The sequence below is a fragment of the Hoplias malabaricus genome, chromosome 8 (assembly GCF_029633855.1).
Source record: "Hoplias malabaricus isolate fHopMal1 chromosome 8, fHopMal1.hap1, whole genome shotgun sequence".
Lineage (NCBI taxonomy): Eukaryota > Metazoa > Chordata > Actinopteri > Characiformes > Erythrinidae > Hoplias > Hoplias malabaricus.
In genome coordinates, this window is record NC_089807.1 from 38,486,976 (window position 1) to 38,504,063 (window position 17,088).

Genomic DNA, 17,088 nt, shown 5'->3' on the forward strand with positions numbered 1-17,088 from the left:
ACATAATAAACACCTTCTTCTGTCTACCATTCAACATCTATGTTGTGTGGCTGATCGCAACTAAAGCAGGAAGTAGACCAGCATCAGAGTTCTCCGCTCTCAACCTCTCAGTGTGTGTGTGATCCTCATTTGTTGCAACTCTGTGCCTGCTGTGATATTCTTTTCAATCTAAATAGATGACATTGCAAACCCTGCACTTTATGTTGTTAGTTTTTATCAGCACTGCTTGTCGTCGGCCGGCCTTTCTTTTTTTTCCAGTGCTGTGTGTGTGGAGCGCTATGTGGCGGGGGTTCATCCTGTCGTCTTTCAGAAGTACGAACCTCTAAGATACAGAGTGGCATTTCCAGCTGTCACATGGGTGATTGAGGTGGGAATGTGGACATATTGTCCATTACTACCAGTGGGATCTGTGTATTATTACATTTTATACTTACTTTGGCTTTGTATTAAAGTGTTCTGCTCTGTAGCAGTGCTTAAGGCCTTGAGACAGCCTGGGCTGGGTGAGAAGTGGAATGTAAAAGATGCTGAGGCCAACCACTTGAAGAAAAAGGCTTTCTGGGTCACTATGAAAGTCCTAATGTCTATGATTATTACTCACATCCCAATGGTCATCTTCATATTTCTGTTGATTCTTTCTCTGATGTCCAGAAATGGCATGGCATGTTAATGTACTCTTGCCTACTATTGTTTGTAGGTCTTGTGCACCATTTGTTGCATCTGTGAAGGGCTGGAAAACATCCTCATGTCAAATGCTTTTGATACTGTTCCAGTCACTTATCCTTACAGCATTTACTGCTCAGACTTGATCTTATGATCTTGAGTTGTTAAAACAAGGATGTCAGTTGGATACTTTAGAATTTCCAAAGAGAAACTTGCAGTTGAGACCACAGTAAAAATCCAAAGACTTAAATGACTAATTTTTATCTCTGAGAGATAAATCAGTGGTGTTTATTTCACTACATGATAACGGCAGGCGGTTAAACACTAAGTCTGACTACACAGAATTACCACTGAAAAACAGAGTGTAGTCTTTTAAATGTGTCACAGTTGGACAAGGGGCGAGGAGGCGACAAATTACAAAACCAAAAAGAACACAATCTGAAAAAAACAAACAAAAAAAACAAACAAACAAACAAAAAAACAGAAGCAGGACATTGAATACAAAACCTAAAACAAACCTTACAAATCTAGACAAAAACAAACGTGAATCGATTTGGGAAAAGGGAGGATCACATAACTGATATAAAACTATACAGACAGGAAATAGAATAGATAAAAACAAAGCAGGAAAACACGAGGGCAAAAGCGTGACAAAATGTTGTTTAAATGTTACTGTTGATTAAATTATTACTTTGAATTTATCACAGATGGTAATCACAGATGGTAACAGTAGAGTAGAAATAAGTGGTTGACTTTGGTTCTCCTTTAACTGTTTTGTGGTGTTTGTTTTTTTGTTACTCCCCATTGTTCATGGGTCTAAAAGACTGAAAACAGCTGAATATAAAACCATATAGCCATAACAATTTATATAATGCTTAACAGTGGTTGACTGAATGTATACATCATATTTTGTTAATGTTTGCAATTTATCTCTTTTAGACCAGAAGTACTCTTTGTTTCTATGATAAAATACTCATTAATTCATTCATTTTATGAATAACCATTTACAAATATTAATAAAATGAGGTTTTCATCACTATAGAGGTTTTTCATAAACACAGAATACAGATTAAATAAGCCACTTGTCTCGGTTTTTATTACATTTGAGGAATTTAAGAGTTAAGAATTTTCATTCATTCATTATCTGTAACCCTTATCCAGTTCAGGGTCACGGTGGGTCCAGAGCCTACCTGGAATCATTGGGTGCAGTCCTTCATAGACCAACACAGACACACACACACATTCACTCATGCCAATCCACCTACCAACGAGTGCTTTGGACTGTGGGAGGAAACCGGAGCCCCGGAGGAAACCCACTCAGACACAGGGAGAACACACCACACTCCTCACAGACAGTCACCCGGAGGAAACCCACACAGACACAGGGAGAACACACCACACTCCTCACAGACAGTCACCCAGAGGAAACCCACACAGACACAGGGAGAACACACCACACTCCTCACAGACAGTCACCCGGAGCGAGAATCGAACCCACAACCTCCAGGCCCCTGGAGCTGTGTGACTGCGACACTACCTGCTGCGCCACCGTGCCGCAGTTAAGAATTTAGAACACTCAAAATAACACGGTAAATGAACCAAGTTTTTGTTTCCACATTTGTTTATATTACTTCATTTGTGAATAATATTGAATCTGACATGGTTCAAGCACTGTCTGTGAGGAATTTCGTGTGATCACCCCATGTCCGAAAGGGCTTCCTCCGGGAATTTCACTTTCTTCCTGTGGTCCAAAAACACACATTGGCAGATGGATTGGCAGCTCAAAAGTGTTTCTAGGTTTGATTGTGTGAGGGAATGTGTGAGTGTGTATTGCCCTGCAGTGGACTGTCGCCCCCTACAAGGTGTGTTCTGGACTTGCACCCAGTGGTTCTGGCTGGGCTCCAGACCCGCTATGGCCATGAACTGGATAACTGGTTGCAGACAATGAATGAATGAATCTAACATGTTTTAGCTGTATTTGCTTTTGTACAAATTAACACCTGCAGCTAATCGTGAGAATTAAAGGGGATGTCTAAGATTCTGGGGAAACACAGTTCTCTCTGGTTTGTTTACATTAAGAGGCTTCACACCTTTTAAGGTGGGATGGTATGTCTGAGGAGAAAAATGACTCTTGATTGAATGTGGCTGAAGTTTAACTTGTCTGTAAGTTTTTTTTTCACTGTTTGAATAACCACAAAAACTAATTTGTCACTCAAGTTTTTAGTCTTGTAGCACTTGAATTTGGAGGCATTTCCATTTTAAGTGATTTGAAACAGCATAAACAAGTTAATATTACCCACTTAGGGAGCAGGAATAGAGCAATATCCTCATCTTGGTTCATGCTTTTGAACGTTGGCTCTCCCATGAGCAGAGAGAGGCAAAGAGAATACCGGACCAAGACAGGTTTTTATTTGTTTGTTTGTTTGTATTTTTAACGAATTTACCGACAGTGGGGCTTTGTATATACAATCAACCAGTTTCCACCACACAAACAGACTGGAAAGCTAGCAAAAGGTGAGGAAACATCTTCTGAATCTTATTAAAAGTGTTTTTTTTTAATTACAGTAATTAACATCACCTTTAACTAATATTCTCTACAAAGTATTTGTGACCTTTGTCTGTACAACATACTCGATACTCCAAATTTCACCCTCCAAATTGAATGTTAAATCATTTTTAATGAATATAACTTTCAGGGTTATACCAAACATTTATAAACAGCCACTTTTTGTGTGATTTACTGTGAATTATTTACTTTTTCATGAATTACAAAGATGTTATTTACATTTACATAAAGATGGTGATTATTGTTTTAGTACACGGGAGTATACTATCAACACTGAGCCTTAATACCTCATCTTCCTTTATTTGCATATTAAATACAGTGGTCAGCAGAAATATATAAACTACTTCCTTCAAATCTTGTGATATTCATTTATACCCAGGGGAACTGGAGAATCACAGCATCACAGCAACAAGCGTGACACCTTGTTCTGGTAAAATGTCCTTTATATGTTTCATAATCTGGTTATAGAGAGGATTACCAGTCGAGATTTTCTTTATTGACTTGATAATCTAAATGACACTGACATGCACGCAACCCATTCTATGAACAAAGGAAACAGAACCAGTAGCTTGAGGACAGATATGTGGGTAGATATTGCTGGACTAGTTTAAAGCTGTAGATGTACATATTACAATATGTATAATAAGTATAATGTAATATAGAGTAATGCACTGTACTTACATTTATATTTAACTTATGTTCGATGTAGATGGCTGCGGAACTGAACCTTGTGGCTGAATAACTGTATTTCAATCCTACTCAACATACCTGTACAGTAGAAGTTTATTTTTCATGACAATGTTTAATGGTTGATTTTACCTTATTATTTTTGCTCTCCCTTTTGCATTAGAGTTTCCAATATGGCAGCAGGAAGACTGACCACAGAGACAGTTGTGAATACTTCATTCACACCAGTGGATCAGGAAAACTATAGCTTAGTCAGTTGCGTCCATGCATTAGTTACTCTCTACATATTCAACCTTGTTCTGATCTTGCCGTTCCACTGTTACGTCATGTGGCTGATTGTAACTGGTATGAATAATGGACTCACATCCGATTTCTCGTCTCTCAACCTTTCAGTGTGTGAGATTCTTATTTGCCTCTCTTCAGTATCCTCAATATTTTCCTTGTTAGACTATGAGACTTGTGTAAAATATTTCTTGTACAACGCTGTCCTGTTTCTCTACATTCTCCTGGAAATTGGTCGTCCCCTACTCCAGTGCTATGTGTGTTTGGAGCGCTACGTGGCAGTGGTCCATCCTGTTATCTACCTGAAGTACAAACCTCTGAGATACAGAGCGATATATTGTGCTTTTGTTTGGGTGGTAGTGTTTGGATCTTGGTTTGCCACCAGTATGTCACCATTAGGACTAAATCTGTTTTATTATATGTTATCTCCATATTACTTAATTTTATTTGTCATTGTAGTCATTTGCTCTGTAGCCGTGTTTAGGGTCTTAAAGCAGCCCAGACCAGGATGGAATGTGAGAGATAAAGAGTCCAATCACATGAAGAAAACGGCTTTCTGGATGATTATAGTCTTTTTGGTTTCTATGGTCATTAACTTTGTTCCTGCAGTTATCTTTAATTGTGTGTATGAGCTCTTACCTTACACAGAGCAATGGACAGGATCCGTTTCAATTTACTGTTACAGGGCACTAACTGGATTTGTGCATCCAGTTATGTACCTATATAGGACTAGAAAACTCCCCTTTATCAACTGTTTGTAATGCATTGTTGAAACTGACAACATTTATTTGTTACATATTACCTTAATAACTGGTTCAGCTCAGAGATACGGGTCAGTAGTCTCAGTTAATTATAGAAACAAGTGAGACCTGATTTACAAATCAGGGTATTAAGGGCCCAATTTACAGACTTTGGCTTTCTGTAATTTAGCTATTTTACTGACAACTTAAATATTTAGACTTAAATTAGATACAATTCTAAAAGTATAAGTTAAAGCTTTTGACTAAACCCAGTTGAGGAATGTGGAGGTTGACTTAAAATATTAGTTTGAAAAAATCACAATGCAGTTGCTGTTGTTATGATTTTGGCCTCCAGATTATGTTTTTGTGGACCACAAAGACCCATAACTGAATAGACTTAGAACAAGTCTAAATCAGAACTGCTGTTATTGATTTGCTTTGCTGCATTGTGCTGTTAATTTATAAGGTAAAATATAGTTGCTGTCCAAAGAAAAACATTCAATCATTCATTATCTGTAAGCGCTTATCCAGTTCAGGGTCGCAGTGGGTCCAGAGCCTACCTGGAATCATTGGGCGCAATGTGGGAATACACCCTGGAGGGCTGGTATTTACTTATATAATACTAAATATTATACTATATAATATTTGAAGGTGTTTTTTTGCCCCTGCTCCATCTATTTGTTATGAATTTCATGCAAGCATCAGTTTTAAAATTTGTTCGAATTAACAAATTACAGTCAAGTTGTAATCAGTAAAATAAAGGTTCGAGGAAACTACACATTCTTGTTTTTATTGCATTTTACAAGATATCTCACCTTATTTAATGTCTCCCTACAAAAATACCTATAGATCCTTTTTATTCTTACTCACACACTTCTCAAACTATTAGTCACACTCAAGACTTATTAGATATTTCAAAACAGACAAATACATTGAGTGAGTGTGCTTTTAGGTATACCACAGTTTTGCATGGTTTACCATTGTTTTCTTTCACATCTGTGTGATGCCCTGTTACAGTGATACCAGAATCCAAACGTGCATTTGCATATTACCTACATACCACTGGGAGTTGTTTCCAGTAAGTATTACTGCTATAGCATGGTGTGCTCACACAAGCATGGTACTGAATCTTAATATTCTACATATAACAACAGTGGAGTTATTAGAGGAGTAGCAGCCACAGTTGGAGCCCTTTTTTAAGCAATCTTTGCATGTGCCTTTTGATCTGTGTTTCAGAGACATCGCTGTAGGTGTAACTGTGTCTGAGAAGATGAATTACTCTTCCGTCTGGTTGAACAGCCCCTCAAACTACTCAACAACTGGAGGAATCACGCTACCCCCTAATTTTTTTTACATACTCATCACAAACATTATGTGTGGTCTCCCAGCCAACTCCTACATCATTTGGCTTAATGTGAAACACGGGCTACGAAATGAAATCTTCTTCTTCAACCTCGCCCTGACTGACATATTCTTTTGTTTTGGCTCTTTATTTTTCATATTAAATTCATCTGGGCTTTTTGATTTTAATAAAGTAGTTGCATTTTCTGTAAGCTTTCTCAATCAAGGTCGACCACTTTTCCAGTGCTGCATCTGTCTGGAGAGATATGTGGCTGTGGTCCACCCCATCATTTACCTGAAGTACCAATCATTAAGGTACAGGGTCATGTGCACTGCTTTGGTCTGGATATTTACGCTTAGCATCGCTGTGTTTTCAGTGCATTTCTATAATTCATATTGGCTTAACAATGTCATTATAATACAGTACATAGCTATATATCTTTTGGAATTTTTCAGCTGTTTGATGGTGCTCAAAGTTTTGAAGCAGACTGGGCCAAGTGAGGGGAAAAAAGTTGTTCCGAAGTCAAAAGTAAAAGCGTTCAGGGTCATCTTAATTGTTCTGATATTTTCATTCATCACCTATATTCCTACGGTTTTCTGTCTAATGCTTATTAATATTTTAGGTTCTCTGAAATTAATCTTGTTCTGGAATATTGCTCTAAGCATAGTAATACTATCTGGATTTGTACACCCTTTCATCTATTTGCATAGGTTCTTCTCTCTTTCTTTCTGTAAGAGATTGTAAATAATGTTGAAGGATGTATGTGTTTTCAAAGAAAATGAAGCAAGCAGTAGGTTTTCAATGGTTTTATGACTCTTAAAGCTCAGACAAACACTTTGTGGGCACTGATTGGATTATTTCCACAGAAACAGGCATGAACAAAAACAGATAATGCACCCAAACAGCTGTAAACACAAAATTACCACTATATACTGTAATATAGTGTCTGGGAACACTTTCAATGATTCTGGAATTTTATAATGTGTGTGTGTGCACATTTGAAAACATTTCCACAGTTGGCATACATTCAAAATCTAAATTCACTCATTTTAAATGTGGTCTATAAAAGTTTGTACATAGTGTATGCAATTATAATAATGCATTTTTTGGTTGTATTATAGCTAATTGGGTTCAATGCAAAGGAGTATTTCAATATTTTTACTTGTATTTTAAATATATTTTAACCAAATTTTTTCTGCTTTTTCTTTATGAACAGAATTGTACAAATATTATTTTTCATTCATTCATTCATTCATTATCTGTAACCCTTATCCAGTTCAGGGTCGCGGTGGGTCCAGAGCCTACCTGGAATCATTGGGCGCAAGGTGGGAAAACACCCTGGAGGGGGCGCCAGTCCTTCACAGGGCAACACACACACACTCACACATTCACTCACACCTATGGACACTTTTGAGTCACCAATCCACCTACCAACGTGTGTTTTTGGACTGTGGGAGGAAACCGGAGCACCTGGAGGAAACCCACGCAGACACAGGGAGAACACACCACACTCCTCACAGACAGTCACAGGAGGAAACCCACGCGGACACGGGTAGAACACACCAACTCCTCACAGACAGTCACCAGGAGGACACCCACGAGGACATGGGTAGAACACACCAACTCCTCACAGACAGTAACCTGGAGGAAACCCACGCAGATACAGGGAGAAAACACCAAACTCCTCACAGACAGTCACCCGGAGAAAACTCATGCAGACATGGGGAGAACACACCAACTCCTCACAGACAGTCACCCGGAGTGGAAATTGAACCCACAACCTCCAGGTCCCTGGAGATGTGTGACTGCGACACTACCTGCTTCGCTCCCAAAGAAAAACATGTATGTGCATTTTTAAACAGGACTACTTTTATGCTATAAACACACAGACTAAATGAATGATCTTCCTTCATTTGCATATTATATGCTGTGGCCAGCGGAAATGTAAAAACTACTTCTTCTGATATTCATTTGTGCCCAAGTGAGCGAGGAGAATCACTGCATCTAACTGTGACACCTTGTTTTGGTAAAATGTCCTTTGATAGTTGTTTGATAATGTGGTTTTTGGGAGGATTACCTGTAGAGCATGCTTCATTTGATTTACATGTAAAAATATTTTTAAACTCGATCTGTTGTGATTATGAACTTCCTTATTGATTTAATTATTTAAATAAAACTGAGACGTACGCATCACATTTTAAAAACAGAGGATACATAAGTAGACAGACAGTGCCAGACTAGCAACAGTCAGTGATCAATATTGCAAAAGCTACATTTAAAGCTTTAGACGTTGAGTATAATTGCTACGTACAAGCATTTTTTCCCCTAAAACATACCATTGTAACTGGCAGATGCAGCTTCTGAATGTAATCAAACCAGAGAGAACTGCATTTCCCCACAATCGTAGACATTCCCTTTAAACCACTGAATGACATACACATTTAGGAAAAACATGGAAACAAGGAAATTCCTTATTAAATATATACACTAACAAGTTTCCATAGAAGAGATAATGTTTGCTCTTAGCCTTTAATAGAAAATTTTTTGCTCACATTTACAGTTTAAAACTAATTATGTTTCATTTAATTAATTCTTTGACGGGCTCCTACCTCTGTACACAAATACACTGGAATTTTGAACTTGTTTTTTAAATGAAATATGTCTTAACTTGTTAGATGTAGTGTTCAAGGCACTTGCCCCAGCCTTTTTCTGGACAAGCAGATGATGTATTACATAGACGTTTGAAATAATGAAATATATCATGTAGCCCAGCCCCTACAGGTGTAGAGAACCTTGTCCTCTCTCTGGTTTTCTGAAGCACAAATACATAACATATTGTTCAGCAGAGATATAAGAGAACTACGTTGACAACAGGCAGGTGAGAATAATATATATTTTGGTTCACCTGAAATATGAAATAATATTGGTTTAATTTAGGGATATACATGGCTTTGACAAAGGTATCTAATTGCATCTGTAATGGTGTCTAATCAATGGAACAATGGGTTCCAAACTTCTCCAGAGCTGATGTCACTCTGTGTTTATGCCAGTTTCTCACGTAATACTATCTAAGAGCTCAAAAATCATTTGAGGAAAGTGATTTCCAGCTTATGTGCCATATTTGGTAAAAGACCAAAAATATTTGCAATTTTGTTGAGAAATGTCCTCCGTTTGACAATTCTCTCTCAGATTTTGACACTGTGCAGTGAGCTATGACCTCTTTGCTTGCTAATCCTCAGCAAATATTTTTATTTATTAACTCATTTATATACTTTTAGTGGTGGATAACCCTTTTATGCTTTTTACCTCGCTTATACATAATATTTAAAAGTGTTTTTTTTTTTTTGCCCCTGCTCCATCTATTTGTTATGAATTTGATGCAAACATCAGTTTTAAATTTTGTTCGAATTTACAAATTACAGTCAAGTTGTAATCAGTAAAATAAAGGTTCGAGGAAACTACACATTCTTGTTTTTATTGCATTTTACAAGACATCTCACCTTATTTAATGTCTCCCTACAAAAATACCTATAGATCCTTTTTATTCTTACTCACACACTTCTCAAACTATTAGTCACACTCAAGACTTATTAGATATTTCAAAACAGACAAATACATTGAGTGAGTGTGCTTTTAGGTATACCACAGTTTTGCATGGTTTACCATTGTTTTCTTTCACACCCTGTGTGATGCCCTGTTACAGTGATACCAGAATCCAAACGTGCATTTGCATACTACCTACCTACCACTGGGAGTTGTTTCCAGTAAGTTTTACTGCCATAGCATGGTGTGCTCACACAAGCATGGTATTGAATCTTAATATTCTACATATAACAACAGTGGAGTTATTAGAGGAGTAGCAGCCACAGTTGGAGCCCTTCTTTAAGCAATCTTTGCATGTGCCTTTTGATCTGTGTTTCAGAGACATCGCTGTAGGTGTAACTGTGTCTGAGAAGATGAATTACTCTTCCGTCTGGTTGAACAGCTCCTCAAACTACTCAACAACTGGAGGAATCAAACTATCCACTCATTTTTCTTACATACTCATCACAAACATTATGTGTGGTCTCCCAGCCAACTCCTACATCATTTGGCTTAATGTGAAACACGGGCTACGAAATGAAATCTTCTTCTTCAACCTCGCCCTGACTGACATATTCTTTTGTGTTGGCTCTTTATTTCTTATATTAAATTCATTTTGGCTTTTTGATTTCATGAAACTAGTTACATTTTCTGCAAGCTTTCTCTATCAAGGTCGACCACTTTTCCAGTGCTGCATCTGTCTGGAGAGATATGTGGCTGTGGTCCACCCCATCATTTACCTGAAGTACCAATCATTAAGGTACAGGGTCATGTGCACTGCTTTGGTCTGGATATTTACGCTTAGCATCGCTGTGTTTTCAGTGCATTTCTATAATTCATATTGGATTAACAATGTCATTATAATACAGTACATAGCTATATATCTTTTGGAATTTTTCAGCTGTTTGATGGTGCTCAAAGTTTTGAAGCAGACTGGGCCAAGTGAGGGGAAAAAAGTTGTTCCGAAGTCAAAAGTAAAAGCGTTCAGGGTCATCTTAATTGTTCTGATATTTTCATTCATCACCTATATTCCTATGGTTTTCTGTCTAATGCTTATTAATATTTTAGGTTCTGGGAAATTAATCTTGTTCTGGAATATTGCTCTAAGCATAGTAATACTATCTGGATTTGTACACCCTTTCATCTATTTGCATAGGTTCTTCTGTCTTTCTTTCTGTAAGAGATTGTAAATAATGTTAAAGGATGTATGTGTTTTCAAAGAAAATGAAGCAGACAGTAGGTTTTCAATGGTTTTATGACTCTTAAAGCTCAGACAAACACTTTGTGGGCACTGATTGGGTTATTTCCACAGAAACAGGCATGAACAAAAACAGATAATGCACCCAAACAGCTGTAAACACAAAATCACCACTATATACTGTAATATAGTGTCTGGGAACACTTTCAATTATTCCTAATTCATTTATTTTATTTTTTTTTATTTGTATTTTTTGGTTATATTATATCTATTTGGGTTCAAATCAAAGGAGTATTTCAATATTTTTTCACTTGTATTTTAAATATATTTTAGTCAAATTATTTCTGCTTTTTCTTTATGAACAGAATTGTACAAATATTATTATTCATTCATTCATTATCTGTAAGCTCTTATCCAGTTCAGGGCCGTGGTGGGTCCAGAGCCTACCTGGAATCATCGGGGCGCAAGGCGGGAATACACCCTGGAAGGGGTGCCAGTCCTTCACAGGACAACACACACACACACACACACTCACACATACGGAGTCGCCAATCCACCTACCAACGTGTGTTTTTGGACTGTGGGAGGAAACCGGAGCAGCCGGAGGAAACCCACGCAGACACAGAGAGAACACACCACACTCCTCACAGACAGTCACCCGGAGGAAACCCACGCAGACACAGGGAGAACACACCACACTCCTCACAGCCAGTCACCCGGAGGAAACCCACGCAGACGCAGGGAGAACACACCACACTCCTCACAGACAGTCACCCGGAGGAAACCCACGCAGACGCAGGGAGAACACACCACACTCCTCACAGACAGTCACCCGGAGGAAACCCATGCAGACACAGGGAGAACACACCAACTCCTCACAGACAGTCACCCGGAGCGGGAATCAAATCCAAAATCCTCCAGGTCCCTGGAGCTGTGTGACTGCGACACTAACCTGCTGCACTACCGTGCTGCCCTAAACAATATATATATATATATATATATATATATATATATATATACATACACCCTGCGCAAAAACACAGTTTTTTTTTTTTTATTCTGTGAAGAAACTCTATTACCTCACAGAAATCCATGCAGATAAGGAGAGAATATGTCATACTCCTCATAACCAGTGACTTATTATAATTGTTGCTGTTCTTGTTGTTGTTATTCTCATTACAAAAATTGTTGTTGTTGTTTTGTTGGTGGTGGTGGTTGTGGTGGGTTTGTTGATGATTTCTTGCTGGAAATGTATTAGATTTTAAGAGCTAAAAGTTTAGTAATATTTTCTAGTTTTCTGACAAGATAAGGGCAGCAGTGTTGCATTTAACCCATACATCTGCTTTACTTTCATTCTATTTTTACATCCATATCTAAGTTATTTTTCCATTAAAACGAATAAATAATTAAACTCTATCAAAGATTTTTTTTCTGTAGCTTGTATTTTTATTTTTTTACTTCTAAGTCTAATGTCAAGTCTAAGTTTTATGTCATAATAGAAAAATAAACAGCATTGTTTATAGATAGACTACACCAGGTTGACTGACAGAACTCTGATTAAAAATACACTGAAAAATACATATAAATGAATGAATGAACAACAGTGTATTCTGGTACTTAAAATATACCAGTCAGCCATAACATCAAAGCCACCTCCTTTTCTACACTCATTATCTACTACCATAGAGGTGCACTGTCCTCCACTGGTCTGCATATTCTGTTCATCCAATTCATCAATGATCCAGCCCTCACAGGACAACTGCAGAGTAAATTTGCCCATTATTTGGGTGGTGGACCATTCTCAGCACTGCACTGACACTGACAAAGTGGTTTCATGACTGTTGTTGGTAGGAGTGGATCAATTACCTCTTGGCTGCATTTACACTAGCATCATCATGGCTTGAGCTTGTCCAGATATAGTCCTGGCGTTTAAGATGGATGACGTGACCTGGTGTAAAGGTGACAGTGTGACTACACTTTCTCTGTGGCAAACCTGTGTTGACCCTGACCTGAAGAAATTGGTGAATGGGGACTAACAAACTATATGGAACAACAGATTAAATACGGTAAGTAACTGTACATGCAAAACAGTGCTGATAAAATAGACAGTGAGTGTAGAAACAAGGTCATGTGCTGTTTGTATTTCCCACACGGCCTCTGCTGTTTCAACGTTTGTCCTAAGCGCTGTGTTGAATGTGGCCGACAGAGGGCGCTCATATGTTTGTTTGAAAAGCACATGAAGATACTGACGTAGTATAGAAAACTGTCCAGGTAACAGTGTTGCTGCAAGTAAAAGGCCAAATTTGCTTTATCGCGGGAGTTTTGTTGGATCAATAGAGAAGACCAATATCGGAAGAATGCCTGGTAAGTGAAATTAAACCACAGCGTTTACTCTTTTCCTTCAGTGTCGCAGTATGAGCCCCGTTGTGCTGGTGGTGGAACAACATAACGTGCGATTGTAAACAGCGTCTTTAACGTTGGACTAAAGGAGAATTTTCGCTATCTGCACGGTTATTTTAGTAGTTCTGTTCTTTATTTTGTAGAAAAGAACTTACTCGATGTAGCTGCGATTAGTTTTGATGGATTAAATATGTTTACATGTGGGTTGTAACCCTTTGGAGTAAAGGCCTTGTGTCCTACGTCGGCCTGCACGCCTGATGGAGCGAAATCGCAGATCTTCAAACCATCTCCCACTGAAATTTAGTCCCTGCTGTTTGTTTTAAGTTCGCGTGTTTTCTCCCAACAAAGTCTCCGTTACTCGAAATGCTGGCTTTTAGTTGTCGTTTTCCTGAACGCCAAACATATTGATAATTGCTTTTCTTAATTTAATCAACAAAGTAACTTCACGAAACCCCTGTTAAAAAGCCCCAAGCTGCCGTTGGTGAGGTAAAAGCTAACTCTCCGTTCCATCTTAAACGCTGAAAGACTAACTAGCGCCTCAGGCTCGGTTTAAGGTGGAACGGAGATTTTAAAGCCAACTTCAGCCTCGTTATTATGGAACCAAAACACTGAAAGTCATTGGAGTAGTGAAATTTTGTTACTATTAACTTAAACACAGTCCCCATCGATTAAACCCACGAAAGTCGTCTTTGTTTTTTAAAAAGACAAACTTCATTTGTTAATATATAAATGTTATATTATAAAATGTGTTTATACATTTTTTTTTTAAATTAATGTAGTGATATATTTTTTTATTTTCCAAGCACTGATACTAACTTATTAGTTATTTTTTACTAATATTACTTATTAGATTGCTGCTTTAAGGAACTTTTCCTCTTAAAGTTAAAATCTAGATAAATTGGTTGAACAGAGATTCATTTTTATGATTTTAATAGATGATATTTCATTTTGAGTCTTTTTTTTCAGAGGCATGCTTAGTGTATGTGGATGAAAATGGTGAAAAGACCATAATGACATGATGGTAATTTTAGATATTTTAAAAATAACGGAACCAGACTCTGTATAAGAATGGTGAACTTAAATGTGAGCAATCCCTTACCGTATTTAATAAATATCTTAAATGGATCACATTACAACATGGCATACTGTATCTGTGGATAGTTACCTAAAGTTATCTCACTGAAACATAAGTGGCCGAAGTTTATCAGCACAAATTTAAGTGTACTGGGGTTCTAAGTTTTAAAAAATAATAATAAGAAGGTTCTTACTCTCAGGCTCATTTATCACTCCCTGTCTTGGCTTATATCTTTTATATTTCTTCTGTTTATTTACTGGCTGTACGCTACAGTTATTTATCATAAGTGTACTAATTTAGTGCTTTACCTATTCCTTTCTCTAGAACCTGCAGATATTAACAGTCCAGAGGTGGCAAAGACACCAGGAAGTGGCAGTGGTTCTGGAAAAGATGACATTGGGATGAATGGACACAAAGAAGGAGAAGCAAACCCTTTTGCAGAGTACATGTGGATGGAGAATGAGGAAGAGTACAACCGACAGGTCGCTTTAAGCCTCTAATTCAACAGCAGTAATGTCTTAACCTAGATGGCTACAACATTTTACTGTTAATATACTGTTTAAATTATCTGTCATTGTGGGTGGGGGGTGGATGCTGAAGAGAGCCACTTATATGATCAGAATGATATTTGGTAAATTTTACTGATAGTATTTAGAAGTGTGTCATTCATTCATGCATTCAGTTTTATCAGTTTTTTTTTTGGGAAGCATTCCACTTTGCTGTCTGTAATCTAAATACTACAGTGGTCACCCATGAGGCTTGCTGGCAGTTACATGGTAATTGCAGTGGCTCCCATGCAGGTGTCAACTCTGGGTGGCATTCACACCTAATCTTTCCCGTTTCCTTAGGGTTAAATTTCCCTGGTGGGGGGAGCGTGTGAATGTGGCTGTGGAGTGTTGTGGTCCTGCTGTATTATGATTGGACAAATGTTTATCCAGTGCATTTAAAAATAGTTGTTACACTGGCTGCATGTGTGAGATGTGTTCTGAAGATCACCATGAAGGAAAACCTGTCTGATTTTTTGCAAATTAATTTTGCAGGTGGAAGAAGAGCTTTTGGAGCAAGAGTTTCTGGAGCGTTGTTTCCAGGAAATGTTAGAGGAAGAGGATCAGGATTGGTTCATTCCTGCAAGGGACCTCCCCTCTGGGGTTGGGCAAATTCAGCAGCAGCTTGGTGGGCTGTCGGTCAGTGATGGAAATGCTGAGGATATTGCAGTAAGTCTTGTGATTTTGTAGTTGTACAGAATAGATTCCTTAGGCTATTAAAACTACTAAGAAGGAAGGTAGAGTTACTGTAAAATTAGCTGTTTAAGCTAAACACACACCTGTGAGTAATTGTTGTCATTGTTTTTTTTCCCCCCCAACAGCGCAAAAGCAGTTTGAACCCGGAGGCGAAGGAGTTTGTTCCAGGAGTGAAATATTAGGGACCTTCTGAGTATGGGCTACCTTAAAGACTCTTTGTGACTGCTGATGATCAGTGGTCACCCCTACCCATGCCTCACTTAAAAGTGGAGTGTGTGTGTGGGGTTGGTGGGGTGGGGCTCATGGGGTGGGGGGTGGGGGTGTGTTGGATGCTCTTCTATAAGCTTTTTATTTTTGTCTGTCTCCATATGTAACCTGGGCAGGGTAATCAGTGTAATGCTGCCATTGGACCGCTTCAGAGTGTGACTAGCTTTCCAGGAAGTTGTCTGTGTTTCAATCTGAGAGGCAATGTTATCTCCACTATTGTGATAGTGACCAGCAGTTTGTCCCTGGACATCGTTAAGAATTTCAGATTTTTTTTCCCGTTCTATTTTTCCAGTTATTTTCCCTTTCTAAAGGGAGTTTAGAGGAGTAAGTGGGAGGGGAAAGGGGAGGGATGGAGAAAGACAAGCAGCGGCTCATTGGCAGGTGGACCATTTCAAGATGTTTGGAGCTGATGGCAGCTGACTACCTGTGAGGGATTTCCACTTTTTTATTTTTTTTTTTCTTCTTCCCCCTCTCCTCAGTTGAAGTCCTGTCACTGTGCAACTTGCATTAACAAAAATGAAGAAAAAAAGTATAATGAAATAAAAAGAGCAGGTTCCCTCTTTGATGTACTTTGTCTTGGTGTTTTTGCATTGCTTTAAAATTTCCTAAAAAATTTGAGGGTCGTTCATGGTCAGCTGTCTTTGACAAGAAAACATCTGGTTCTTCAGAATTTAACCCCTGAAAGTCAAATGACTGAAAAAAGATAATGTCACTGGTGTAAATCAAGGGCATTTCTTTCATACCTTCAGATAGGGAATATAACTGAGCTAGTTTTTAGTGTTGTTATTTGTTTCATTTTTATTTATTTTTTGCTAAGTCCTATATCATTTGCATGCTATTTATGTTAATGTATAATAAATGTTAATGTACTGAATGTTTTATTTAATGCCTCTAAAAGGGCAAAACTATTCAAAGTGCTTTTGAACATGTTTCCTGCTGCCTTTAAGTTTGTTTTAAGTAATAGGTTTATATAACCTTTTAGGACCTCTTAAAATATATTTTTGAAAACATTATGGTGGCATCTAGCATACATTTTTGTTTCACCATT

At 38.0% G+C, this 17,088-nt stretch overlaps 1 protein-coding gene across 1 annotated transcript; it reads left to right on the forward strand.

Moving 5' to 3' along the window:
• The first annotated feature begins 13,262 nt into the window (after positions 1 to 13,262).
• On the forward strand, positions 13,263 to 16,605 carry paip2b (poly(A) binding protein interacting protein 2B). Its single transcript, XM_066679421.1, has 4 exons — positions 13,263 to 13,421; positions 14,857 to 15,014; positions 15,573 to 15,746; positions 15,899 to 16,605. Exons 1-4 carry the CDS (start codon positions 13,415 to 13,417, stop codon positions 15,953 to 15,955), a joined length of 396 nt encoding a protein of 131 aa, XP_066535518.1. The 5' UTR covers positions 13,263 to 13,414; the 3' UTR covers positions 15,956 to 16,605.
• Positions 16,606 to 17,088: the final 483 nt, after the last annotated feature.